This window comes from Falco rusticolus, chromosome 6 (assembly GCF_015220075.1).
Source record: "Falco rusticolus isolate bFalRus1 chromosome 6, bFalRus1.pri, whole genome shotgun sequence".
Classification (NCBI taxonomy): Eukaryota; Metazoa; Chordata; class Aves; order Falconiformes; family Falconidae; genus Falco; species Falco rusticolus.
The window spans coordinates 13,104,071-13,131,418 of record NC_051192.1 but is presented as its reverse complement, the minus strand read 5'-3'; the positions used below and the strand labels follow the sequence as shown (position 1 = coordinate 13,131,418).

General features: G+C 40.4%; 1 protein-coding gene across 3 annotated transcripts in view; it reads right to left on the bottom strand.

Moving 5' to 3' along the window:
- PTCHD4 (patched domain containing 4) overlaps window positions 1–27,348 on the bottom strand; it is a 92,738-nt gene that overhangs the window by 23,459 nt on the left and 41,931 nt on the right. Inside the window, exon 3 of one of the 3 annotated variants that reach the window (XM_037392282.1) lies at window positions 8,923–9,014. The exons of the other annotated variants lie outside the window; for them this stretch is intronic. Within the exon in view, the coding sequence (XP_037248179.1) occupies window positions 8,959–9,014 (56 nt within the window). The 3' untranslated portion in view covers window positions 8,923–8,958. Of the gene's footprint in view, window positions 1–8,922; window positions 9,015–27,348 lie in introns of those variants that run through there. 3 annotated transcript variants of the gene reach the window in all.

Genomic DNA, 27,348 nt, shown 5'->3' with positions numbered 1-27,348 from the left:
AGAAGGGGAGCTGATGTGTCCAAACAGGCTTGCCAGCAGCCCAGATGAAGGCAGGGTATGGTCATATATCTCCTCTCTGTCTGCTTCCTGGGCTTTCAGGTATGGACTAAGTAGAAGAGAAAACAAAGTGCTCTTCATATTGGCCCTTTTATGTCTTTTTCTCTTTCTTTTAGCATAGGAGATTAAGAAACCTTTGTTTCACACGTTTGTTCAGGTGTAATGTTCTTCTCCAGTGTCTACTCACTGGTAGAAGGGTGCTCAGTGTCCCCTGGCCCTTGGTGAGCCCCACTGCAGTGGTGCTTGCAGCTTGGCAGGAACCCAGTCCCAGCCTTGCAGTGAATGATTGCACTTCTGTGACCCAGCTTTTTGCCTGCAAATGCAAAAGGCTTAATGCTGGTCAGTTAGCCCTGAGCTTGCCTTAAACAGATGACAAATTTCTGATGGAAATCACAAGTTTTTTTGTTCAAAGTAAGTAATGATTTTAAATTCTTGGGTTACAAGGTGAAGAATCTAACCTAAAAAGTACGGGTATAGAAGTTACTTAAGGCAAGGGTCATGTTTTGGCTATTTCACATTGGTTAGCTGTGGAACTTGTGCACACAGTAATTTACTCCACCACCAGTATCCCTCGAAGAAAGACCTTGGAGACATCTTCTAACCTTCACAGGAATAGTTTGACTTGAATATCTACTAGAAGATGCAGCTAATCAAAATGAGCTAGCTGCAAACTTTTTTATTGTGGTTATACTCGGCAGTTTTTATCACTGCTCTTGAAATATCCCATCATATCTCAATAGTCCTTTCCATCCACCTCTCATTTTCTGCTAATGAAGGGGAATTACTTTAGCCCTGTTTGTAAGTATTCAGCATCCATAGGAGTATTTCAAGCTTATTTGAAAGTAGATTTGGGACAATGAGAAATTTCTTCTATCCTTTTTAATCCAGGACTGAATTGTTGCCATTATATCTCACTGTATTTGCTGTCTTTTATTATAAAGTTTGGTTTTGGTTTGCTATAAATTTATGGAGTAAAAATGTAACCAGCTAATGGTTGGGTTGGTTTTTTTGTTGTTGTTTTGGTTTTGTTTTGTTTTGTTTTTTTTGTAGAAACACATAATTCTTTCCATCGCTGCTCTTAGGAGCTGGCTTTAAAAGTGCCTTTTAAATGCAGAAACCAAGTGAGATGAGAAAAAGTGAGAGAACAGAGAATGACTGTCTTGTTTGGGGATTATGTCACTCATCTGGGACTGAATCCAGTGACAATTCAATCACTGATTCAACAAATATTGTCAGGGCAGACTAATGGTGCCTATCTAGGCACCATCTTCACTCCCAGTGCTACTATTGCAGGGTGATGCAAAGACTGCTGGACTGTGAATCATGTGGGCATTGATGCTTTCAGGGAGATAGGGGAATTAACCCTGAATCTGGATTTAAGCAAGTATAGATGCTTTTTCCATTGATTTGCTGACAGGAAGGGGATACTTTTCATCATTTGCTAATACTGGAGTTTTTTTCCTTTGCTTTGCTCTTTTCCCCAAGGGTCTAAAAAAGTGCTTTGATTCTGGCTGAATTGAACATTTTATGTCAAAGTAATTTTTTCAGCATTTTGGCAAGAAAGGGATGGAGAGTTAGATGCAAGGTTTTCAGACTGAGACTCCCACCTTGGACCTGAATTTTACAAATCCATTAAGAAGTTGTCCTATAGAAAATCCTTAGGTGCTTAAATGTAAGTTGATAGTCTTCAAAGAAACTTTGAAAAGAAGTTCAAAGAAATATTTAGAGAAGACTATAAGAAGATGACAGATATTTCTCTGTCAGAGAGAAGCCTCAGTAAACACTAACTTTCACATGAATTGTAAATGTTTTAATACATGCATTCCTACTCTAACATGTTACATGCTCAGCTTTTCCACATCTATTTTTCATTCCATAATTAAGTAAAACTGGAAACAATGAGCCTGATGTTCCCTTAGTTCCCACCTCCAGCTGTTTTCTCGGCAAGGTGGTACATGGTACAACCTGATATTTCTTGTTTATTCTTCAAAGACACCAAGCCAAAGATAAGCACCTGAACTTCCTCTTTAGACAAAAAGAAATAATTAACTGAACAAAAAGAAATAATTAATTGGATCTTAAAATAGGTGGGATAGATTGTCCTCTGGGGACACCTGCTTCACATCACTGACTGTTGAGGGAGTCAAGAAATTTAATTTTCAGACTGCTAACTGTAAGGGAGAGAACATAGAGATTTTAGGCACTCATAACATTAAAAGGCAATTTAAAATGTATGTAGACATCTAAACTGGCTGATAGACATCTAAGTCATTTCTCCATCTACCTCAAAGTAATTTTTTAAAATCTCGCTATGTAAGCATGTGTAGATGTATTAACACTTGTCAGTTTTCCCTTAGACACTTTGGAAATTAGATTTATGCTCAACCTCACAAATGTCACCCCACCAATTTTCCTGAGAACTAAAACAGCTGAGGAAGTATTGACAATCTATATACTGAGAAAAATGAGTGCACCAGTTTAGTATTTATACATCTTCCTAGCTGCTGAAATCTTTACTGGAAGCCAACTTATAGCCCAGTGCAGGTTTCATGTAATGAAATATTATGACTAGGACTCCATACTGAAAAGTCCACCGTGATAGTAGGGGGGCGGGGAGGGGGGAACTTGAACACTGTAGACATTTACCTTATCACACCTTTAGCAGAAAAGCATTAAGAGTGAAACCTTGGGCTTTCAAAAGTACTGGTCAGTGATTTTCCTATTAAATCCTAAGGACTTTGGATCTTTGCAAGTCATTTTACTGAAAGCTTCTTTTTGCTCTAAAAGGTCTTTTGAATTTAGTGTTGTTTCTGTAAATCAAGAGCCTGATCCATATCGGTTTTACAATAGTGTAGTTTCATGATCACGGCATTCTGAGTACCCATGTAAGTGTCGGGGAAATCAGGTTCATAGCATCAGTGCAAAATGTGGTTAACTGGGAAATACTGGCCATGATAGGCACAGATACAGAAATGTGATTTGAGAAAGGGGAATTCCTCAAGGGCATGAGTAATTTCTCATGGTGGCAATACTTCCATCACAAATTCTGGTACGTATGTCTCATATCATTCTTGCCAAGGTACGACAATTACTGCCGGGTATCAATTAACAATATGACATTTTCCTAGGAAATGTACTACACATTAAACAGAGGCATTTGCCACATGCAAGATATAAAAAGCTCATGAAGAGGGACTAATGATCTGGCATCCGTTATTTATGGGAAAATGAAAATGAATACAGGAATCACTAAAATAAATCACTTTATATGTCTTTACATTAAATTTTATGCTTCTACTCCATCAGAGTAGGATATCAGATTGGTTGGATGTGACCTGTTCTTGAAAAATAAACGTTAGCGGTTTCTTATCACCTTATTATCCTGCCAGTGTTTGCAGTTGATTGATCAGCGATCTTCTTCTCTGTCTTTGTGACTTTCACAGGCAGGTTGCCTGGTCTATAAGCTTCTGGATCCCTCTTTTTTTTTTTTTTTGCTATTTAAAGATAAGCATTATGTTTCCCTACTTTTCCTCTGGGGCCTGCCCTGGCCTTTGCAAGTTCTATTTTTTGCTAAAGTTTACAAGATCTCAGATAGGTTTTTTGTACCTTTGGAAAATAAATTTCATGAGACACTGATGGCTTGGAGTCATTTATCTTACCTGACAATATACAGTTACCCAAAATCACTAGGGACTCCATTCAGACACCTAAACATAGGTGCCCAGGTCATGAGTGTTCAAGATATCCAAACATGTCTGACAGGCTACACACTTTTAGTAAATTGAGCTGAGTGCTGAAAGTGGAGTTCATTTGTTGATTCAGACACTCACAGAAAGGGGAAGGATTCAGATGCAGATTCAGGTACCTAAATTTCAGTATCTGCTGTGTAGGTACACACCTGGGAGGTAAGTGTTAACGATCTCATCATAGTTGTGGAAACCCTTTCAATAGTCAGTGAAATCTGTAAAAGTATTCAGCACAGCCTGAAGTGAACAAATATATCTGATCAAGTGAAAAGCTCTCTTAACTAGTTTACTAGTTTGTTTACTAGTGATGAAATCAAGTTGTAGAAACATGGATATCCACTCTCCACATCCTTTTGATTTGGCAGCTGGAGGCTAGACAGGATATATCCCAGAGCTTCTTAAATAGCACAAGATACCTGCATGTAAGCAGCTGAATCCCACCTTTGACTTCTGTTGATACAATGGGAACCAAGAAGTAGGTGTCTTATGCCATTAAAGATGTCCTAGGGCAGCTGGCCTAGTGGGTTTCTACCTGTGATCAAAGAAAAGCATGAGTTTCCCATAGGTCTCCAAAGTAATGTCCCCTAGCATGATTCAAACAGCAGTAGACATTGCTTAAATAGCTGAATCAACTTATGTTGCACAAGATACAGAAACATCTACTCTTCCTGAGTAAAATTCTTTTATCTTTTTTTTTTTTTTTTTTTCATTTTCCAGTATCATTTTTACTCTAATACTATTCCTCCATAGAGGAAGCTTATCTTTTCCAATAATCCTACTGTACCACTTACAGTTACAGTGATGCTAGGAAAGCCTGGTCGTACCATCCAAGCATCCAGGTCTTGTCTGTCGTCCCCCAAGAGCCCAAAACCTGATTTTAATCAATCACCTTGGCACTCTCTTTGAAAGTCTGTATTTTCAGATTGATCTAGATATTTTATTAGTGTTATGGTTGGTGACATTCTTACTCCACTTATTCCCACTGAGATCAAGCATGGGTTGTCAAGAAATACATGTTGTTAGGCTGGACCATTCACGACTCATGTACCAATGTGTACTATTGTGTAACTCCAGATTTATTTTCCTCTTGACTTAAGAGATAAGCTGTAAGCTTAACTCTAAGTTGTGATTACTTTATGTCATTATATAAAGTGATCAGAAATAAGCCATGTAGTCATTTTCTGTTCTTTTGGTCTGCTTTGACTTCAGTTATTTGCCAATGATCACTTCAACGCCTATTTCCCATTGATTGTATCTCCTATATTCATGTATATTTAGGTTACCCAGCAAATATTCCCCTTTATCAGTGCTAGCTGTCACTCATTCTCACTATATTATCACCTCCTTTTGCAGCTTACAAATCTTTTTATATTTTATTGAAAATAGAGACAAGATAATTCTGAGCTGGTTCCATGCTGCGCTGAGGTATTCTTTTGGCCCTGTCATTACCTAAGTGTGCTACATGTTATTGAAGCCCAAATTCTTAAATCTGTGCTATAAAGTAATTTTCAGTGGGTACCTCTGTATCAGTACATTAAACGGCACCCTGGCATGGGCACTGCAAATCTATTTGCCATATTTCTGACTGTCAGAGAGGTCCCTGGCACAGGTTTGGTCTGGACCAGATAGCATTCTCACAAATAGTTCCCAGGCACAGTTTAGGATGTACTACAGGCCAGGAACCATTCCCAATAGGAAATTTGGATAGGGACGCTCTTTTGAAAGCTAGGAGAACTGAAACATATGGGTGTTGTCAGGTAATGCCAGCTGGCCTCCAGAATGAAAAATAAACAGTGGCACGGTACTGGTAACTGGTATGGATACAGCCGTTGCTTCCAGTAGTTAATAGATGCGTAAATACTTCAGAGAATGGGAATTCAAGACACAATTTTTTTTTTCTTTCATGCTACATATAGGTTCTAGTTAAAATAAAACAGACCATTTTCTTCCTTGAAATGTCTTTACAAAACATCAGGAGTGAGGTTCATCTGAACATGTCTAATGCTGAGCTAGCTGTTTAGACAGTCTTTTTAGTCCATGAAAGAGGAATGTTTTTAGGGGACGATTCATTTCGGCCTAGCAAGGCTTCTAAGTCAGGACAGATGAATTATGACCCAAGAGTGCATATTTCATCCCATTAATTATAAAGGGAACCTACAACAACTGGCTCAGGGAACGAGCTCAGACAGCTGTACCGTGCAAAGCTTACTCTTTATTTCTTCTGACTTCGGGGAGTTTCAGCTTCAGGGAGTTTCATGATTTCAATTTTGCCTTCTAATTTGGTTTTTACAAAGCTTTTACTGCTCAGCAAGAGTTAGTTAGCATCATAATACTGAAACCAAGAGACTTAAACCAAATAAAACAAGCTCAAGATCAGCCTCCTGCCTTTCTGGTTTTCTGTGACAATAAATATTTTCTTCTGTGCAATTCCTTTTTTACCTTTCATTTAAAAAAATGGCTTTCATTTAGTTACCTTATTTCTTTCCTGTTTTTCTAGCTTACACTTTGTGCAGGAATGATGATCGATGTACATCTTATCTGCTCTCCTTCAGGATTTTCCGTCTAATTTTTTACTGTCTTAATGATTTTGTGTTTCTGAGTCTGCCTAACAATTCTAAGGCCTTTCCAAATCATGCTTTTCTGTAGATGAAGAGCAAAGAGCTATAAGATACTAATAAACTTCTCCTGGGAGTAGTAAATTCAATCATGTATTAATAAGCACTCACTCTCAACTCACTCCTTGCCTTTAAGCCCTTGAATATTTCTTCCCTATTAGTCAACAGAGACTCCCAGACTATCTCAATTCAGTTGCTTGTTCAGACTGTCAGAATAAATAATTAACAGTAATTCTATGCTTTTTCTCCTTGTAACTGATTGGTAGAGGTGTCTTATGAATAAAAAAGCCTCTGAACTTTCATAAACTTCTAGGGTGTACAGGAACTAAACCCTGACTGTATCAGTGGGATAAAATATCCAAATACTTTTGAGGTTCTGGGGTTTTGTCATATTCACTTACCTTTCCTGGACTAAGTGACATTTCCTCTCTGACTTGAAGGCCTAGAGAAAATGTTTCTTTTATTCATGTGTTTTGCTTGCATGTTGCTGGGTGGGTAAACAGTTAACAGCTTTACAAGCTTAGACAAGGCCCCTTGGCAGAATCTGAAAAACGTGAATTCTTCTGCAAAGAGACTGCAGTATTCTGCAATGGATAAAGTTGTCAGTTATCCTTTAAAATAGAGGGGGAAGATGCAAATCTCATCTAATACCTGACTTTGCTTCCCTTGGCGAATTTTTCCCATTTTCTCACCTTCTTCTCCCTTGTGGGCCATGATTCTCCTTCAATGTCAAGAAATGGTCTTTGTGATTGCTCTCATACAGCTATCGTTGTCGGGCAATGGAATTCTGTGTAACTAACTCCTGCACAGGGTGCCATACAACCCCACAGCCCCTCTCCAGTTCTCCAACATCAGGTAAACCTCTAGAGGAGAAGCCTCATATAAAATTCTTTCCCTTTCAGGTGAAACTTTCCAATTTACACATCATTGTATTCCAACATTTATCAGATTAGCATTAAGAGTCCTGGAATGTTTACAGTCCCAGACCTGGAACCAGAGTGAATTGTTTCAACAGTTCTTGAATTGTGGGGATTCTTTGGCCATCAGGAAGCATTCACAGAAATAAAATCCTTCTTCCTGGAAGATCACACTTGAAGTATGGGCTTGATGTTGGAGAGGGAATCCTCCATGTGTAAATGTAATACTTAAGAAGAGGAAAATATTTATGATGAATATATGACAATGACTTGAGAAAGTACCAAGAACTGAAGCAGATAAAGTAGATAAAAAGTTAATATTTACATCAGTAGTTGTCAAGAAGGAAATACAAGTAAGTGTGGTTGGCTGGTTTGTTTATCTTGCCATGCTCCGTTTTATGACATATTGAACAACTGTGGAGGCAAGAACTAGATCTTTTGTTTCCAGAAGACTGGAATGATCCAGTGATTCAGTGGTTTATGGGCACTAGCTGAACATGTTTGGAAGTCGCTTTCAAAGCACTAGCAGGTACCAGGTTTCATAAGTGATTATTCTTTAGCCTATCCACTCATAGGTAATGTTCCCCACTGCTACCTGCTTTTCTCTACCATTGCAGCTCAGGGAAAATTAATACATTTGGACCATTTTTTTTTCCTCAAAAGCTAAGAAAGAATGTCCTCCTCTATTTCATTTCCCCTGGGTGTTCCCCTTCAGCTTGCATAATTAATTTCCTTACTGCAATACATTCTTAAATAAAATAGAATTAGGATAAGCTGTCAGTGCAAGAATAAGTTCTTAGTGCAACATGACTTTCTCCCAAGGTGACTTTAAAATAATATTGTATACCTTGTAGTAAACCCAGCATCTATCTTAACTAAGATGTCTGGAAGTGAAGTCTTTCAATCAATGTTCAGCAGGCATTTTCTGTTAGGGCAGCAAACATCGGCAGAGTCTTGCACACATCAAGAAGAACAGAAAGAGTAAATATAAATGGAAAAATTTAATTCAGAAAACTCAGGCTTTGCTTGATTTGCAACTATGGAAAAGAAGAGATGAAAGAATGTTATTTTTCTCATTCCTGTCTTTCCTAAGATGAGGTGGAGATACAAAGGAACACCATTTTTCACATCTTCTGCAAACATTTACTTTGATCCAAACCTGTAGTTGAGCTTGGAGACAATTTTACAGCATCTTATAGTGGTTGTGTGCTTCAACATGAGTTCCAATCACAAAAGGTCACAGATTTACTGGAGCGGTTGGAGTGTGAGAGAAGGAGAGGTGATAATGGAGGTCCTACCAATACCATGGTACCACCTGCTGTATGCAATTTGTCACACAAGGCAGGCAACTTTTTGCAGCCTCTCTTGTGCTTTTCCCTTTTCCCACTCTGTTGGATCGGATTGCCAGCATTTTCTTAAAAGAGGGGATAAGAAAGCCCCAAAGCATTTATCTTTCAGATATAACGTCAGCAAAACATATCGCAAGCTTTAATAAAAATGGGTTTGGAAAACATGCTTTTTGGATTTAAAGGTATTTTTATTTCACTATGTGTTCCTCTTGCAAAACAGATCTAGTTGTATTGGGTGAGAAGGTTTATACTGGAAACTAAGGCAGGATGCCACTCACATAAATTCATTTTTCTTTCTGTTGAGGTTACATTCTTGCACACTGAAGTATTCTAAATTCAGAAAGAACTCAAATTACCATGAGATACAATTTTTAACAATGACCATTAACTCTCAAAAGCCATAAAATATTGTCCAGAGACATCTGTCAGGATTAGAAATGCATTAACATAAGTTCTTTGTAACTCAAAGACTATAATATACATTATTTGAAGAGATTCAAATGTGGGGGAAAGAAGAAGTTATCTTCTATGACCTTGATCTAAACAAAAATCTAATTGCAAAATAGCCAGGAGTATTCAGCTGCGATGCTGTGGTAGTGACACCAGTAATGTCACTGGTTCAGAAATGTGAGGGCGTAGAGAACACGAAGAGCCTGAAGCATGAAAAAATATCAGCCCACTTTCTTTTCTTATGCACCTAAACAGATGTAGGTGAACACAGCAGATATGTTTCCACAAAATTATCTGCACACCCACAGCAAATCTCATTGGGAATAAGACTGCACAGTATTTCAAGAAGCTGTGCTTATAAAGAACAGGCTAGAATATCAGAGTCAGTGAGAAAAAGTTATTTTCTATCAGAAAGCTCATTTTTTGGTTAAGTTTTTCAAGGGATGTCTTAATTGTTTTACTGTTTCCAGATAACTAGAAACCACCAGATGTCTAGCAGTCAAAATGTGTTGGTTTTTTGCATAAAAACAAGTGTTTGCTGAAAAGCAGAGTCAATGGTTTTCTTTTGCTTTTGTCAAACAAGTGTTACCCCAGGGGGAAAGCATGTGCTTTCATTTAGAAATTCTTCAGCTAAGAATGCTTCCAAGAAATTATTTTCTGATCAGCTATGCTTTAGAAAGAAAAAGTGAGGAAATGTAAATGCAAATCCCCAAAACTGGCTTGCAAATGTCATAACGAAGCATGACTTTATGTCACACTTCCTCAGCTACTGCCTTGTGGTCTCAGAGAATCTAGAAGCGTCTGGAAATGGAGATGCCTCTACTGCAGTAATGGATCAGTTCCTAGTGGAGATAACGTTATAGACACCAAGGGTGTTTGGGAGTCATCTTCCCTGGATGATCAAGGGAAAGAAATCTAGTTCAAAGTGATCACTTCTCTGTGGTCACTGGAGAGAGAAAGGAGACCCTCCAGGTACCTAAGATAGGTACTTCTTTCTATTGAGAAATATTGAGAAGTGATTTGATGTTAATAATTATGCGTTACTTATTTTAAAATAGTATCCAAAGACTTAATCATGCTAGACAATACACAGGATATAAAGAGATTTTTTTATCTCAAGTTCCCCATCCTGTTCCCTGTAATGACTGGTCTTCTTAGAGAGATTAATCTCCCAAAAGACTCTTTATGAAGACTGATGTGTGGGTGAGATCTGAAATTTTTAATCATTAGAAATCTTGCAGTTCAGAGCCTGAGAAAAAATGAATAGGCATAGTGTGGGCTTCAAGAGAGCTTTGTAAATGTTTGGATGTGAAACAAAAGTGGCTATATCAATAGTTAACATTTTTGAATTGTCAAAGTATTCCACAGAGCTTTGAAACTCCCTGTACATTGTTCGCCGTACAGCATGTATCTACAAGATTTTCCTCACCATGTTTCACAGGGCTGTCTAGATCTGCTGACTGAGAGTTCAAAATACATTAGTGAACTAAATGAAGCTCTCTGGAAAAAAAATAAAGAATTAAAATTATTTTTTTACTAGAAAAAGAAGTCAAAACGGCCCTAAACACAGAGCCACAAGCCAAGTCCATATAATAAATGGTAAGGTTGTTCTCAAACATCTCTACCACTTTAAGTTTCCCATTTCTCAGTGCCTGTGAAGTGTGACATTGCCTAAATATACTGCACATCATAAAATGTGAACATCACTCTAGACTCTAGGCTGTGATTCAGGAAAGCATCCCATTCAGGAAAATACTTGGGCATGTACTGACGTGATTGGATTTAAATGCATGTTTAAAGCTAAGCGTGAACAGAGATGGAGTTATGTCTGTGCTTAAATACTTTTCTGAATTGCCATCTCAATTATACTGTCTTAAACCCAAGTACATATGTTAAAATTTCTTAAATTACTTTGGATTCACTCCGGTATGAATAAGCTCCATTGGTTCAGCTTCATTTTATTCAAAGTAAATCTCCAGTCATCAAAGAAGTTGCACCGAGGGTGGGGTTATCCTGAAGGAAATTCAGGAAGGGGTGATTTTTTTTCTGTCACAGCTCTCAGGAAATATAAATACACTGTCATTTTTAGTAATTCTCTACAGTATTCTTCAAGCGTGCCTATGGTGGAAACTGGACATAAAACATTCATGCGAAACATCCTAGAGGAGCCCAAAACTATTTTCAAGCACATATAAAATGGCTGGGGTTTATTTTGCTTTAAAGACCCCTGAAAATAAAAACATTCAGTAGATAAGTTGGCCTATGTATATATCTCTCTACACTGGTCTATATATTTTTGTAGTATATACTGAGAAAAGTATTCCTTTGGTTTTTAAATATAGTAGATTTAGCTTCCTTACGAAATATTTGTTATGTTCCCTGTTCTTCTTTTGAGCGCATAGGGATTTTTCAACCTCGTTAAAATGTGCCATCTGCTAGAGACATCTGTTATAAAATTACAACATAAATTTATGTGCCTGCTTTATTCTTAGGAGAAACACCAATATCTTGAAGTTTAAAGAAAGTAACATGCTTTTGCAAACCAGTTTTCTTAAATTTTCTTTCCTCAATTAACACAATGTAAAAATGAGGCAAATTCTCACTAGTACTAAATAGAGAGAAATTAATTCCTCTTGCAAGGCCAGCTAAGATTATATGATTAGTCCCAACCCACTTTCCATTCCAGAAAAAGTGACAGTTTTGCTTGGCTCCTCAGAGTATCCAGTATGGCATAAATTAAAAAAAAAAAAAAAAAAAAAAAAAAAAAAGACATAAATATTCTCAACTGTATAAAAGACTGCACCTTTACTAATATTGTTATTTGATTATACGACAGCCAAAGGCTTGTGCAGTTTTGCACTAAGGAAGACATTTTGCAGAAGCATGGTTCTTGCAAGACCAGATGTGTCAAAGTATATTCCATTGCATTTATACATTCTTCCATGGGAGATAAATAGCACCAGATCCACCACAGGATCTTAGAGAACATAAACCTACAAAGTTAACTGGAAGTATTCCTATTGTCATCAGTCAAATAGCTAATCCATAGATTTTTTTTTCCTTTTGGCAAAAACTGGCAACAAAGAAATAGATTAAAGTGATAAATCATGGAATATTCCCTGGTGGTAGCGACTGATGCTGGATGCAATTATCACAGAAGTCTACTGCAAAGCTTAGATGAGTTTTTACTCTCATATTTTAGACTCCCAGGGTTCGGCTTCATTGCTCACAGTTGTACACAAGATTCAGTAATTCAAAAATAGAGCAAATAAAGTTTTGGATAGACTGAAGAATAAGAGATCACCTTCAGTTTCCCAGGCATGGTGGGGGCACTGTCTCTTTGTCAAGGAGATCATCTCTTTTCAACTTGTTTTCTCTCAGCTTGATCTGACTGTCTCTCAAAAACGCCATCAGCAAAACTCAACGGAATTATTATCATAGACAGAAGAAGTCACAATGAAAATTGTTATGAAAAGAAGACTCCAGTAACAAAAAGGAAGACAAGATCCAGATATTGTGTGACTAGTAATGGAGTAACTAGTTGTAGAACTGTGGAGGAATGAAAGCAGGTTAATTAGCATTGATAATATACAGCTGTGGGCTGGCTTCAGGGGAGGTGGGTTGGCTGATGTGGATAATGTGCAGCTGTGGCTGGTTCCTGGAAAGTAGTTAAATAGGTCTATGGGGTAGGGAAGAGGAGCATGGATGAAGAGGGACCTGGAAGAAGCAGAGGGAGGAAAAGCACTTCAGATGTAGGAGAGGCTCTGAGAGAAGAAGAGTGCCCAGATGAGGAGAGGATGGCTGGAAGATTAGCCCTGAGAAGGAAGAATCTGGATGCAGCAGATGCAAGAAGCAGGGTGGACTGGCCTGAAGAGGTTGAAGAAAAAGCACGGACAGTAGGTGAACTTTTGAAACCTTGTGGGGGATGGGTGGCTGTGCCAGGGCAAGGTGTGGGAGCTACTTATTGAAGTCAACCTGGTATGTGATGGTAAAAGCCTTGTTGCAGCCAGCTAGTTTGGATAGTGCTGTGACAACTAGTGATGGCTAATGTTGAAAAAAAACAGATCAAGCAAGAACTTCGTGCATTGCATGGTTTCAAAGAAAGGCTCATGCAGTTTAGATCAGCACTAGTCTAAGGGATGAGGAAGGTGCAATGTCTGTATAGCTTCTGCATGAAATATGGCATGCAGTTTTAGATTCTGCTTCTTGGCTTTGTCCCACCTATAAAGAGATGCCTACACTAGCAGTCAGTTGGACCAGTGCTCCTTATAATCACTGGGAAGATGTAAGGGCTTTTCCTGAGAAAAGGCTTTGTTCATTGCCTGGGTGCCAGGCTGCAGTGATTGTGCCTTAAAATGTGGTGAGGAAGCCACTAGCACTAAATCTGGTGCTCTGAGCTCACCTGCACATCAGTTCTGTGCCCACCTGTCTGCAATGAGGGGAGCCCAAAGCCTCCCACAGCTTCCCACAAGGAAGAAGAGACCTCCTCAGCTGAGCATGGAGGGAGTAAACAGCTCAGTGGAGTGTGAACTGGCTGCAAGGGTGCTTTGCTGCATGTAGGTGTATTCCAGGGCAGAGCTTGGGTGGATGAGCGATTGTATATAACTGGCACTTATGTATGCAATAAAGGATCTCACTTGAGGTCTGCGCCTTCATATGCTACAGGAAGAGATAGATTGCTGAGATCAGAAATACCTGCTGGAGATCCCTCCTTCCCTTTGCCTGTAGAGAATGCCTTGGGCAAGCAGGCATCTTGGATGAAGTTAGGAGAGAGCTGGGGGAGCCTTAGGGCGCTTCAGTGAAAGGTGTCTAATGGACGGCATGATGCGTTTCCAGGAACATAACCATGAGCTGAAGGTGGTCTAATTCAGAGACAGTTCCTGACAACCTTCTGTCTTCAAAGCCCAGTCAAGGAAGAATTTTTCTATAATGTACGCTGAGGAAAATGAAAAATAAAGCAAAGGAAGTAAAATAATATCAGAAGAGTAGGGAGGGAATAATATCTGGTCATACCAACTTCAGGCTTGTAATTAACGTCACATTCTTTTTTCCCTATGCTGTGATAAAGTATTTAAGAGGTGCTTTTCTGTTTAAGGACTGTGTAATCATTGAAGGAGCAGGGTGCAATGCTGTGCCAGCAGAGATGAATGAGAAATGAACTTGTAACAGAAAAAAGAAAGAAACTTCCCAGCATATGATTAGGATGTCGTGCATCCTCAGGCATGCTCTCTTACAGCCCAAGGACTGCAGGGGAGACGCTTGCACCAGCAGGTGCTGGAAATAGGGAAACATCCAAACAGTGATGACTGAAGTGTTTGGAGTTTTTTTTCTTTACACAAGTGGTTATTATTTGTCAGTGTTACAAGCTATGAGGTGGGTGAGGAGCCTGGTACATGTGTTCCTGGTTGTCATCACCTCCAGATCACTAGAAGATGTTTCTATCTCTGTCTGAGCAACGTGGCCAGTTCTTAAACTTTCTCTTTCCCTTTGGCTTAGTCCTTTTCCTCTTTAGGCATGTTCCTTCTCTGTTTTGTTTTGGTTTTTTTTCTTCCCTTGGCAAAAGCCAGGTTTCCTTAGAGCTGCAATTACTGATGAACTTACAGAAACTGTACCTGCTGCTGAGGGCTTCTCCCTGCTCCTATACCCTCCTCATGACTGTTTTGACTCCCCATGGTCATATTACTTCCAGCTGCTCCTCCACCTGTTGCTTATTTTCCTTCTGTGTGACCCAGTGTAGTGGACTTGAACAACAAGATTTCAACCTACAGTTTTCAGAAGTTTTCACTCACTTGGGAGTACCATCTCAAAAAAAAAAATCTCCAGCTGCACTTTCCACAAGAGCCATGAATCTAGGGCTTACACCAAATTCAGTGGAGTTAAGGTAAGTAACAGCATGAGGAGGACAAAAGTGTTGTCTTTCATTCTTTTCTTGCTTTATTTACTTGGTTCCAGAAACGTAAGAATTTCTATTGTCAGCCCTGGAAGGGAGGTCACACCAGAAAAACCCAGTGGTGCCTTTTGTTACTGTCCTACAATGAAAACTGCCGGTGTCAGCTGCTTTTCCTCGTGGAGGAAGGAAATCTTAGCACAGACCAATGCAATGTGGCAACAAACCAACCCTTCATGAAAAACCCCAGTCCTCGGCAAACCTGAAATAATACTCTCCCACCTCCTGGGAGTGGAGTGTGCACCAATACTGTACCAGACCTTCGACTCTCATCTGCTGAGGCTGTGAAATTCTCTTGGTTTAATCAGCCCAGAGAGCATGTTTTCCTACTTTGCCAGACCTCGGATTCAGCTGCAGAAAAAATCGCAAGGCTTTTGCAAATGAAAAGAGACACTTGAATTCTCTCCTCAGAAATACAAACATATAAATATATACTTACTTCTATTTTAAGATCATTCTCTCATCTCATTGGGTAAAGTAACTGAATGCCAGCCTGATTAGAGAACTTCTGGCATCTAGCTGCAGTAAGTGTGTTAAGTTTATGGCAATTAGAGAGGAATCACGTTACTTTGCTCTTGAGCAGAGCTTAAGCTCAGGGATGCCTGGACTATTATTCCAAGAGGTGACTTTTAGAATAACTTTAAGATGTCAGAGGAAGATATTCTAAAAAAAAAAAAAAAGGAGGATTCAAGTGATAAATTTCTGCTTTTTTTTTTTGTTCTTATACATCTGTTTCCTGAAAGTAAGTTTCTTAAGTTACCAGCTGATTCCTTATTCAATTCTGGAACCGACAGTTTGTTCTACTGCCTGTTTTTTCTGTATAATTTTCCTGCATTGTGGTTAGAAGATGGAGGTCACCAATACCTGGTAGTGATGCTACCTGCTTCAAATACAGACAGTGTTGATATGTGCTTGTGTCTGTGAGCCTGTTCTGTGTGAAGCAATGGACTCCATTGGTGCATCACCCAGGGCTAAAAAAAAATGCTTAGGGAAAAATATTTGGGTAAAACAGCGGAACTCAATTAATTGTAAGCTTCACTGGACTGAGACTGATTTATGCTTGCTCTAACACACATTTGTGTGATACTTGGAACTGGAAATTTTTATATTGCTTCTTAAGAGCATCAGAATTTAAAGTGGGGAGAATGGAAATGTTGCTGCAGAACTTTGGGTCCCAATGTTGTATTATGGTTTCTGTGTTATTATCAACCTAATATCATACCAAAATCCACTGGGTTACACTTTCCTTTTTTTTTTTTACCCTGATCTAGCCCTACTTTATAGTCTTTCTGGAAACTAGGCAATTTAGATCAAAATCTCAACGGTGCCCACAGGCAATTATTGGACTAAGCTCAGGGAGGCACTCAGAAAACAAGAGAATGTTGGTGATTACCCTTAGAATTGAGTTGAGACTTCTATCATCTGATTTCTCTTTGGGTTATGAGTTGGCATCTGTCCTCCCTTGCACAATGCAAGGGAAACTGAGGCTACCAGACATCTTTCAATGAAGCCAAATACTTTTTAAAGCCTATGTTTGGAAGTCTCTTTATCTCTTATGAATTACGTACCATCAGGTTTACATGACATCTCATGAGAGGATTCTCATGAGCATGAGCTAAACACATCTCATTCTATTCTTGGCATAGTCACAGAAGAATGATAGTGTGGCACACCGGGTAATCTAGCCCACACTATGCCAGAGCCAAAAATCAGAGAAGATGTCCAGGTAAAAACACTGAGGGAAGCTCTCTCCATCCAAACAGGAAAATGTGGTCAGATGTTTATGATCTGGATGTCATCACAAGCACTTAGTGCTGGAGGTGGCAATTCTCTGCCCTCACAGGTACCCCTGGGTGAGATGTCTAAGCTGAGGACAGTCTTCTCCTTTGCAGCAAAGGAACAGCAGATGCCCTGTATCCTCCTGAGACCATAAAAGGGCCAATTGCCCTTTGTAGCTGCCACCTCCTCCCCACTGACTATAAAAGCAAGTCTGCATGAACAGTAAATAATTCAGGCATATCCCTGGTACACTCTAACACTGTTTCAGGGGAATGATCATTTCACGGTGCTGTCCAAAACTCCTTAATTCAGCACAGCCATTAAGTATGTGTTGAACACATTCTTGTTCATGAGTGTTTTAAATTTTTCATATTTAACATCAATATTAAATCTTTTCATAAACAGACAATTCCTTGAATTATGGCTATCTTGATGCAGATACTAATTGAAGTTAATAGGATTCCTACTGGCTTCTGTTGGTATTAAACTAAACTATACTTTTTGCAAGCTCTTTCAGGCAGATACTATCTTTTAATGACACTTATCTTTGTCCAACAAGTTAGAAATTTCAGTGTCTTGGTGATTTGTGGTTTCATTACTCCCCCCTCAACAATGGATCAAACAAGTCCCACCCCTCCTCTTCCCCCCAGCTTTGAATGGAGTGCTGTAGGATGTCAGGTAAAAGGGATGTAAAAATACATCCTTTGCCTGCTATAAACACAATGCATTTTTAAATTTGGAGGCAAATGGAAGATCAACTACTGCACAGGTGGGACTCATCTCACCGGCTTTAGAGGTCTGAAGGACTGATTATGCATCCAGTCTAAACTAGTTGTCAGAGTCCATCAACAGTCAGTGGAGAGAGATAAGCACCTCACTGTACTAAGTAGTTAAAATATGTGAGCTTGATCGCTTTCTAGGGTACCTGCTTGTCACCAGCAATTATGAAGAGACAAGACGGCTTATTAGGTGGTAAGCCTAAGTTTTGAATAGCTAACATACACAGAATGAGCTTTTTATTAAGCATCTACCTCTCTCTGCCAGGTCCAGAGATAGCCACAGCTTTTCTGCCCTGCTCAGTTTGCTCTTTGAGCTTTAATATCATGCTAGTTGTTAAAAGTCATTTTAGACACCAAGGTAAATAATCTTAAGAAAACTGCAAATGTATTAAACAGTGGATTAAAATCAAGCACAATTGCATGGATTAGATCAAATGCCCACGTGTTTTTATATATCTTACTCCCAATGATGGCTTTAAAAACAAAACCTAGACTTTAACAATTTTATTTTATAGCAGAAACTTTCCTTAGTGCTTGTGGTGACTCAGCACTCAAATTATCATATTTCAATATATGACCCAGTGTAATTAGGACAATATTTTTTTAAGCTGGTTGTTACTTTTATGCTGTAGCTGAGTCTCCAGAACTAGTAATTTATCTCCAGAGATGAGGTTTCCCTCTTTTCAGTAATAAATGGCTCATATGTTGTAGCTGCTACTTGAAGCAGCAGAGGCTGGAAGACTATAGACTGTTCTTTGGAAAGCTTTTTCCTGGCAAATCTCATTTCTGCAATGGCAGATGTCTGCATTTTAAGACCTAGTTTGTTTCATGGGTTTTGCATTTAATGGAACTTTCTGTGCTTGCATGGAGCATGTGGGAGTTTTACAGAAGACCCTAAGGATTAAATTAATCTCTCCTAACTTCAGTCATGTGGAGTTTGGTGTATAATCTAAATTCGCTGTCCTTGGCTCCCTCTCCTCTCAACAAAGAGAGAGCAGAACATCAATGGGGATTTGAAACTATTTCCAACTACCACCTTGGGATGGGAAGAAGCAATCCCTGCCCTGTCTGGCCACCTCAGGCTCAGTCTGGACAACTGACTGGCTTAAACTGGATGCCTTGGTTTTAAATCGCTAATGTTATGGAATATGCATTTCTGTATACATCTTTACATGGCAAATCAGATCCTCTGCTGCACAGGGCTTGGGAAGACCTTAGGGAAAATTGTCTAAGTTTTTTGGGTTTTGTTTTTTTTTTTTCTTGAGGCAGTATCTCCTGACAGATACATGGGTGCAGAAACACCACGTGCACACTGACAGGAGGATAGGTAGGTTGAAAAAAGGCATCCTAACACAAGGGGACAAAGGAGTGACAGACAAAAAGTGGGAAGAAACACCATGGAGCACAGAAGGTGTGATGTAAAACAGAGGCAAAAGCAGCAGTACACCTGCTGCTTTCTGCCTCAATATTACTGACCCAGTTCTGGCTGGTGGTTTTCAAGGTTATATCCTCCCTTAGAGCAACGGTGCAGCAGAGCAAGCAGGGAAGAAGGTAAAAGATAGGAAACTCCAATATCATGCTCACCGTCTCTACTCATGGCCATGGGACAATGATGTGGGACCTCAAGCAGGTTGCTGCATTGCAGCTCTGGTACAGTAACAGGACCTTGGCAGTGGAGGAAGAAAGGTTTTACCTTCCTCAGGTCACAAGACTGTTTGATCCATACCTTGGTTTAAAAGCTCTCTGTTCAACAGGAGAAAAACATCTGCTGGTGTGATCTGCAGTCAGCCCAGCCAACTTCATTACCTTATTAAAAATGGATTGATGCAAAACCTTTCCCCAGTGCTCATTCCAGCATCTATGTGGATGCAAAATATCATGCAAATGAGGTAATTAACTAGGTTTTGCTTCATTAATAGATAAATCAGAGCAATAAGAATCTTCCTAAACACTAGCTATGCAGTTCTCCAAAAATAGGACATCTAATGCAATTATTTTTATTAGATCTTTTGTATGTGATCACAGAGCATAAAAAGGAATTAGTTCAGTGTTTATTGTTATTAAAGAATCCCCCTAGCCTCTTTATTTCATTTGGCTCAAAATAGCAAAGCTACTATTGTAATTCATTAATTATCAGGCTCACATTTTAATTCATAAGTCAAAGATTCCTACTTTCAGCTTGTTCTTAGTTATACTGGAGTTAAGGGTATGTTGGAAGGACAGAAAGCTAAAGCTGAAATTATGGCCTCTTTGCTCATCTGAGTATTTTAATATATACTGAATACTAATCTGTATTTTTTAATATTCTATTTAAAACTAATAAGGATGAGTGAACCTCAGCTTTTGAGCGTAGACCTTCCATGGGGCTGATAGGCCAGATGAAGAAAGACCCAGTAATATTTTGTAAGACATCTGGCTTCAGTTTCCTACCAGATCTACCAGTACAGTATCAGATCACTTAAAATTTGCCAGTTATACATTTGTGGTTGTATACTTAATGACATAAAACTGCTTGTAGAGGGCAATAGCATTTCAACTATTTTGTAATTTTGAAGTTCTTTCTGTATAATTATATTTTAGGCTAAACTGCTTTCGTTACTGCTTCTATGCCACAGACTATGCTTATTGAACATGAAAGAAAGGAAAAAAATAATCCATAACTCCATCACGTAGGTGAACTGTCAGTAAGGTGAAAAATAGGCATGAAAAGTATCCCAAAGTTAACTGCAATGTTAGGTCTCACCATAACTACAGTGTAATTGTAGTAGCTGTTCCTGAGAATACATCACTAATGCCTCTTCTTCTGCCAGAGTAGCAATTTATTTTTATGGAAAGATATTAAAAAATATTTTAACTAACATAAAGAAGAAACTTAAGTCATTAAAATTTCACCAGAATAGATAACAGGTTCAGGATGTGTGGTTATTTCTTTTGGGGTGGATTTTTTTCTTTTTCTTTTTTTTCTTCTCTCCTTAACCTCGTCTTTAACTTCTTCACTCACTCAAGGACACCCTTTCATCTGAATGACTTCTCCCCACATTTTCTCCTTATTAGATAGATGTTCCGTTTTCTACAAGTGATAGCACAAGAGGAAATGGCCTCAAGTTGCACCAGGGGAGGTTTAGGTTGGAGCTTAGGAAAAACGTCTTTGCTGAAAGGGTGGTCAAGCATTGCAACAGGCTGCCCAGGGAGGTGGTAGAATCACCATTCCTGGAAGTGTTTAAAAAAATATGTAGATGTGGTGCTTAGGGACATGGTTTAGTGGTGGACTCGGCAGTCCTGGCTTAATAGTTGACCTTAAATGTTTTTTCCAACCTAAATGTTAAGTTGATCTTAAATGTTTTTTCCAACCTAAATGGTTCTGTGAAGTAGGTGTTACCAGCAGAAGAGCATAAAGGTGCTTATGGTTGCTCATTCTGTTCCAGGTTCAGTTCTCAGATCAAAAACTTAGTCAGTAATTTTCCAGGTGTTAACCTTCTTATCTACTCAAAATATGTTTAAAGGAGAAAATCTGGCTTCAATCCATATTTAGGTGGTAATTTTGGGGCTTTTTCTTACCTAAATACATTACAATGCTGGAGGATGAAACGGGATAAAGCCTTATTGACAGTCTTGCAACGATGGCTGCTGTTTGCCATCCCAGATGGGCTGGCAGCCACTAAGACAAAAAATTAGAGTCTTTTCATAAAATCACTACATAACACAGGAACAGCTGTGCAAAGCTGCCTGTGGTGTTTTCTGGGAAGTTAGTGTCATCTTCGCTGGTGTGAAAGCACATCACATCTGAACTGTATATTAAGGAGGAAAACACCAAATCAATAGTACTTTGATAACCGTAGTTAGTTATATAGTATACTAGTACTTTGGTAACCATGAAAGTATGTACCTGAGCCTTATCCTGCTTGTGACACTGGATACACTTCTGACTGCAGAAGTGTTCGCTTACAAAGGTTCAGGCCTTATATCTCACCCTTGGCATATTTCATTCCTATAAATGCTCATATTTAGCTGCAAAATGCCATATGCAAAATTTCTGGTAAGGTTTTTATATGATTTTCCTGCTCACATATGTGACAGTATATATTCTTTCAGTGCAAGCCTCTTCAGGATGTTGCTGGTCATATAACCCAGACAAGGTTAATTATCCTGTGACTTCAGCTAGCTGCTTGAACAGAAGGATGCTGGTATCAGCTAGGGTTTATTAAAATTATTTGCCATTGCTGTTGCTGCATGTCCAGTGAAGCTGGAGCCTGTAGCAATTCTGTTGGCACCATGGCTGATACTCTTGTTTGTTTACTTTTTCATTGAGCAGGAGTTTTCCTCTTTTTCTCCTTTATCAGCCAATGTCTGGTGTGTCTGAGGTATTTCCCGCAAGACTGACCTTCCCAATATCATTATGGCTCTCCTAAGAGGATATGTATATCCTTGCTTGTAGCTCATCGGGTGGGCATGTCTGGGTGCAATCCAGCAGATGAACAAGCTGCTTCCCTTCTTTATCCTCTTTCACCTTAAATGCTGAGCTGCACTTGAATGGAGGTCCCAGAGTGCACAGACATATACAGCATTAGTGTAGCTGTCTCAGACCTCTTGACAGAGTTTTGGTGGTGGTTCATGGCAAAACATGAAGCAAACGGCTACACCCCAGTGGTGCAGTGCACATTTACCTCTGCAGCAATTCCTCCTTAGCCAAGGAACTTGTGGCCTGACTTCAGCTGAGTTCAGTTGCATCTGTCTATCACAGATACATGCTTTCTAGTGAGATAAATTATTTCAATTGCAAGGATCAAGTTAGAAAGTAGTTTCAGTGGCTTGTTCTTCTCTCATCATGTGCTGATGGCAAGCCCTGGCTACCTTCCCAAACAGACATCTGGCAGCTGGGTGGCATAGTCCAAAGTCAGACCATGCAAGGAAGACACAAGGTCCATGTTAAATTTCTAAAACCAGGTCTCCTGTGTGACATTGGTCGAATCTTTCTGTTTTCCCTTCTCTCAGTCTCCAGAGTGAGTTTGTGTTGCAGGGTCCTCGGGGCCTGGAATAGATCAAACGCAACAGGGCCACGCTACGAGCACAGAAATAATAAAAGCAGAAGCCAACAGCACATGTGGTGCAAGCTATTCCAGACAAATTAATTTCTGAGGCAATTCCATTGACTTTGACAGACTCATCCTGTGAATTCAGCCATGACAATGAGAAGCCAGGGAGAAAAGGGCATGATTTCTGCCATTTCCACACTGATTTATTGAGGAGAGTTTTGGAAAAGGGGAAGACTGATGGAGAGTAAAGTAGAAACGTCCCTTCTCCAACACACCACATACATATTTTGTCTTGCTGCAAAGCCAACAGTATTTTTTTTCCTAACAGAAAAATACAAAAACATCTTAGTCAAGTATTTGGAAGTATCTGACACACAGATCTCTCCTGTTTCATGATGCTTTTATTTCTCTGTGCATATCAGGATTAAACCAGCAAGTCTTTCCTGGTAGAGGCATCACGGATCTCCTCAGAGCTCCTTCCAGTCAATGGAGGTCCTGACTGTAGGCGTCTGGCTGCCTGTGACCAGACAAGATACTTAGAGCAGTGAGGAGAGCACACAGCAAGCTCGCTGCTCTGCACTTCAGGATACTGGACTTTGGTCTCTCCAGGTATAGGCTTGGTACAGTACCATGGGATAAAACCCTGGAGGGAAGAGGTGCCCAAGAAAGCTGCTTAATATTCAAGATCACCTCCTCTGACCTCAGGAGTGACGTGTTCCAACAAAGAGGAAGTGGGGCAAAACCACCAGGAAGCCTGCATGGATGAACAAGGAACTCCTGGACAAGTTCAAACACAGAAAGGAAGCCTACAGAGGGTGGAACAAGGATAGGTAGCCTGGGAGAAATACAGAGAAAATTTCCAAGCAGGCAGAGATCAGATTATAAAACTAAAGCCCTGATATAATTAAATCTGGCCAGGGATGTCAAGGGCAACAAGAAAAGCTTCTATAGGTACATCAGTGATAAGAAGAAGACTAGGAAAAATGTAGGCCCTCTCCAGAAGGCAACAGGAGACCTGGTTACCTGGGACATGTAGAAACCTGAGGTACTCAACAGCATTTTTACCTCAGTCTTCACCACCAAGTGCTCCAGCCACACCGCCCAAGTCACAGAAGGCAAAGGCAGGGACTGGAAGAATGAAGAACACTCGCTGTAGAAGATCAGGTTTGAGACCATCTAAGGAACCTGAAGGTACACAAGTCCACGGGACGTGGTGAGGTGCATCTGCAGGTCCTGAGGAAGCTGGCAGATGAAGTTGCTAAGCCACTGTCCATCATATCTGAGAAATCTTGGCAGTCCAGTGAAGTTCCCATGGACTGGAAAAGGGGAAATATAGCCCCCATTTTTAAAAAGGGAATTAAGGAAGACTTGGGGAACTACAGGCCAGTCAGTCTCACCCCAGTGCCCGGCAAGATCATGGAGCAGATCCTCCTGGAAACTGTGCTAAGGCACATGGGAAATAAGGAGGTGATTGGTGACAGCCAACATGGCTTCACTGAGGGCAAATTTGTGCCTGACAAATTTGGTGGCTTTCTATGACAGTGTTACAGCATTGGTGGATAAGGGAAGAGCAACTGATGTCACCTACCTGGACTTACAAAACATTTGACATTGTCCCATGCAACATCCTTGTCTCTAAACTGGAGAGACATGGATGTGACAGATGGACCACTCAGTGGATAAGGAACTGGCTCAATGGTCGCACTCAAAGAGTTGTGGTCAATGGCTCCATGTCAAAGCGGAGACCAATGATGAGTGGTGTTCCTCAGGTTGGTATTGGGACCTGTGCTGGCAATGCAGATGGTGGGATTGAGTGCATCCTCAGCAAGTTTTCTGATAACACCAAGCTGGGTGGTGCAGTTGGCACACTGGAGGGAAGGGATGCCATCCAGAGGCACCTTGACAGGCTTGAGAGGTGGGCCTGTGCAACCTTCATGAAGTTCAGCAAGGCCAGCTTCAAGGGTCCTGTGTGTGGGTTGGGGCAAGTTCAAGCACAAATACAGGCTGGGTGGAGGATGGATATGAAGCAGCCCTGAGGAGAAGGAGTTGGGGGTGTCGGTCGATGAGAAAGTCAACATGGCCCAGCAATGTGTGCTGGCAGCCCAAAAGGCCAATTGTGTCCTGGGCTGCACCAAAAGCAGGGTGGCCAGCAGGTCAAGGGAGGTGATTCTCCCCCTTTACTCAGCTTTTGTGAGACCCCACCTGGAGTACTGTGTTCAGCTCTGGGGCCCCAGCATAAGAAGAGCATGGACCTGTTGGAGCAAGACCAGAGGAGGGCCATGAGTGCCTCTCCTACGAAGGCAGACTGAAGAGCTGGGATTGTTCAGCCTGCAGTAGAGCAGGCTCTGGGGAGACCTTGTTGCAGCCTTTCAATACTTAAAGGGGGCTGACAAGAAAACTGCAGAGGGACTTTTTATAAGGGTCTGTACTGACAGGACAAGGGGCAATGGCTTTAAAGTGAAAGAGGGCAGATTTAGATTAGATATTAGGAAGAAATTCTTTACTGTGAGAGTGGTGCCCAGAGCAGCTGTGGATGCCCCATCCCTGGCAGTGTTCAAGGCCAGGCTGGAGAGGGCTTTGAGCAACCTGGGCTGCTGGAAGGTGTCCCTGCCCATGGCAGGGGGGTTGGAACTAGATGGTTTTTAAGGTCCCTCTAATACAAAGCATTCTATGATTCTGTGAAGATGGAGGTCTTAAAGACAAGTAACACATAAGAGCTGGACTCTGCCTGAAGAAGCATGAACAGACCCCACTTAGGCAATTAGCAACATAACTACTGCAGCCCATGGCAGATTTTCACCCATTGAAATCCAAAAAGTAAAGGGCAGATGAGCAGTGTAGCCTAGCTCATTTCACCAATACTTTTTCTGAAGAGCAATAAGTTAATTTCTAAAGATGTAGGAAAAGGTGCCGAGATGCTGAGAGCCAAGTACCTTCTAGTCGGGTCCTTCAGTGCTCCTCACCATGGTACCACTCCCAGCCCCCCACAAGAAGCTGTGTTTTCCAAGATCCTGAGAGCTGGTGTGGGGAGACACTACAAACTAGCATGTGGGTGAGTGGGCAGCACGTATGCAGGGTTGCTGGGATGGCACTGGAAGCAAATTCTCCTTCTAGCCTTATTCACTGCTTGGATCCTCTGCCATTCTATGCCGGTAAGCTTAAGCCTTAGTTGTCACTTGGAAGATTATTGTGTTTGTGTTTGTTAACTGTGTTCTTTTAATAGTCAAAGAGGCAACAAGGAGACTATGGATTATGGTTCGACAAGGTCACCTTGCCTGGGGATTATCGGTGCATGCGGCATGCAGGTGGCACAGAGGGATTTACAAGGCTACTGACTCTAAGAAGAGGTAGTGAGGAAACACTGCTATCCTAATTATGTGGGAACCAAGGAAGAGATGTCCAAAGAGGTTAGAGGAGCCTCATGGTCACATGTCATATGCTTGATGCAAATAGGAATCAAATGCTGTAGCTGGAAATAGAGAAAACAAGAAAGACCACAGTTTGATGCCGAAGAGCCAAGGGCATGTAAGGTTGTGGGAAGAAAGGATGAAGAAAGAACATTTGATGAACTACATGGACCACAAGAATCCAGGGGTATAGGAGGCAAAAAAAAGTGGAAGAAAAATGTATGATTAGATGAATCTGCAGAAGCAGGGAAATGATACAGCAATATCTCTAGGACACTGTCAGCAGAAGTAAAAAACTGGCATAATAGGGATAAAAAGGAAAAAGCAACATAACTGCTTTATTTCTATTTCCCTTAAAAATTGCTCCCTTCTGCTAGTAATTCTAAACATAGACTGTGTAAAGCAGCAGTTTCTGATTTCCAGAAAATGCTAGGTTCCCAAATGATTTGGATATTGCCTTGATCTGTTATACTGGAAATTCAGCATCCGGCAGTAATCTGAGGAATGCAAGCTACCAAAAGAAAGCCATAAAGGGACAGCTGCAGTGGGAGAAAACTTTTAGTCTATTTCTGACCTGTGTTACAATCTGAGATACCACATATGGGCTTTACACTGTTGTGAAATCCAGACTGTGATTAGCACAGAACCAGGGAGGATGTTAAAAATCTTGTGCTACAACTGGGATCAAGAAGAGTTTGAATTTCAGCTCTTAGTGAGACTTCTTCCTTCACTGGATTTCATAAAGCAAACCTCCTCAGCCTCCTCATGACTGTACCAGTGTGACGGTTCTGACCATCTTCACTGAATTGCTGCCAGGTTGTATTGGAAAGACATCAAAGGGGTGCCAAGGGACTCGGGATGTGAAGAGCTAATCATGATGCTGATCTTAGGAGATAGAGTACAGCAGTTGCTAACCACTGAAACGAGCTTTTATGTCTAGGCAAATGGCAAGATAAGTGTAAAGAGGAATACTGTTAACAAGGTACCAGATAAGGGAACTAGGTGAAATTAATCTCTATGCTGAGAGGCAACACTTGGTTTAATAGAGAGATGAGCATTTTTCTGGCTCTCTGTTGGGACTCTATACTAGTCCCAAGGTAGAAACACTGGGTGGGTTTGTGGAAAAGCAGTGTTGTTAAGTAATAGGAAAACAGAAACTAAGCAAAGAGATGCAGTAAGGCTTGATTAGAGAAAATCCTCGTGATGCAACATTTCACACAGTCGTACTGTTAGGTAAGTTCAAGCAAAATGTGACCAAAAGCCAGCGAA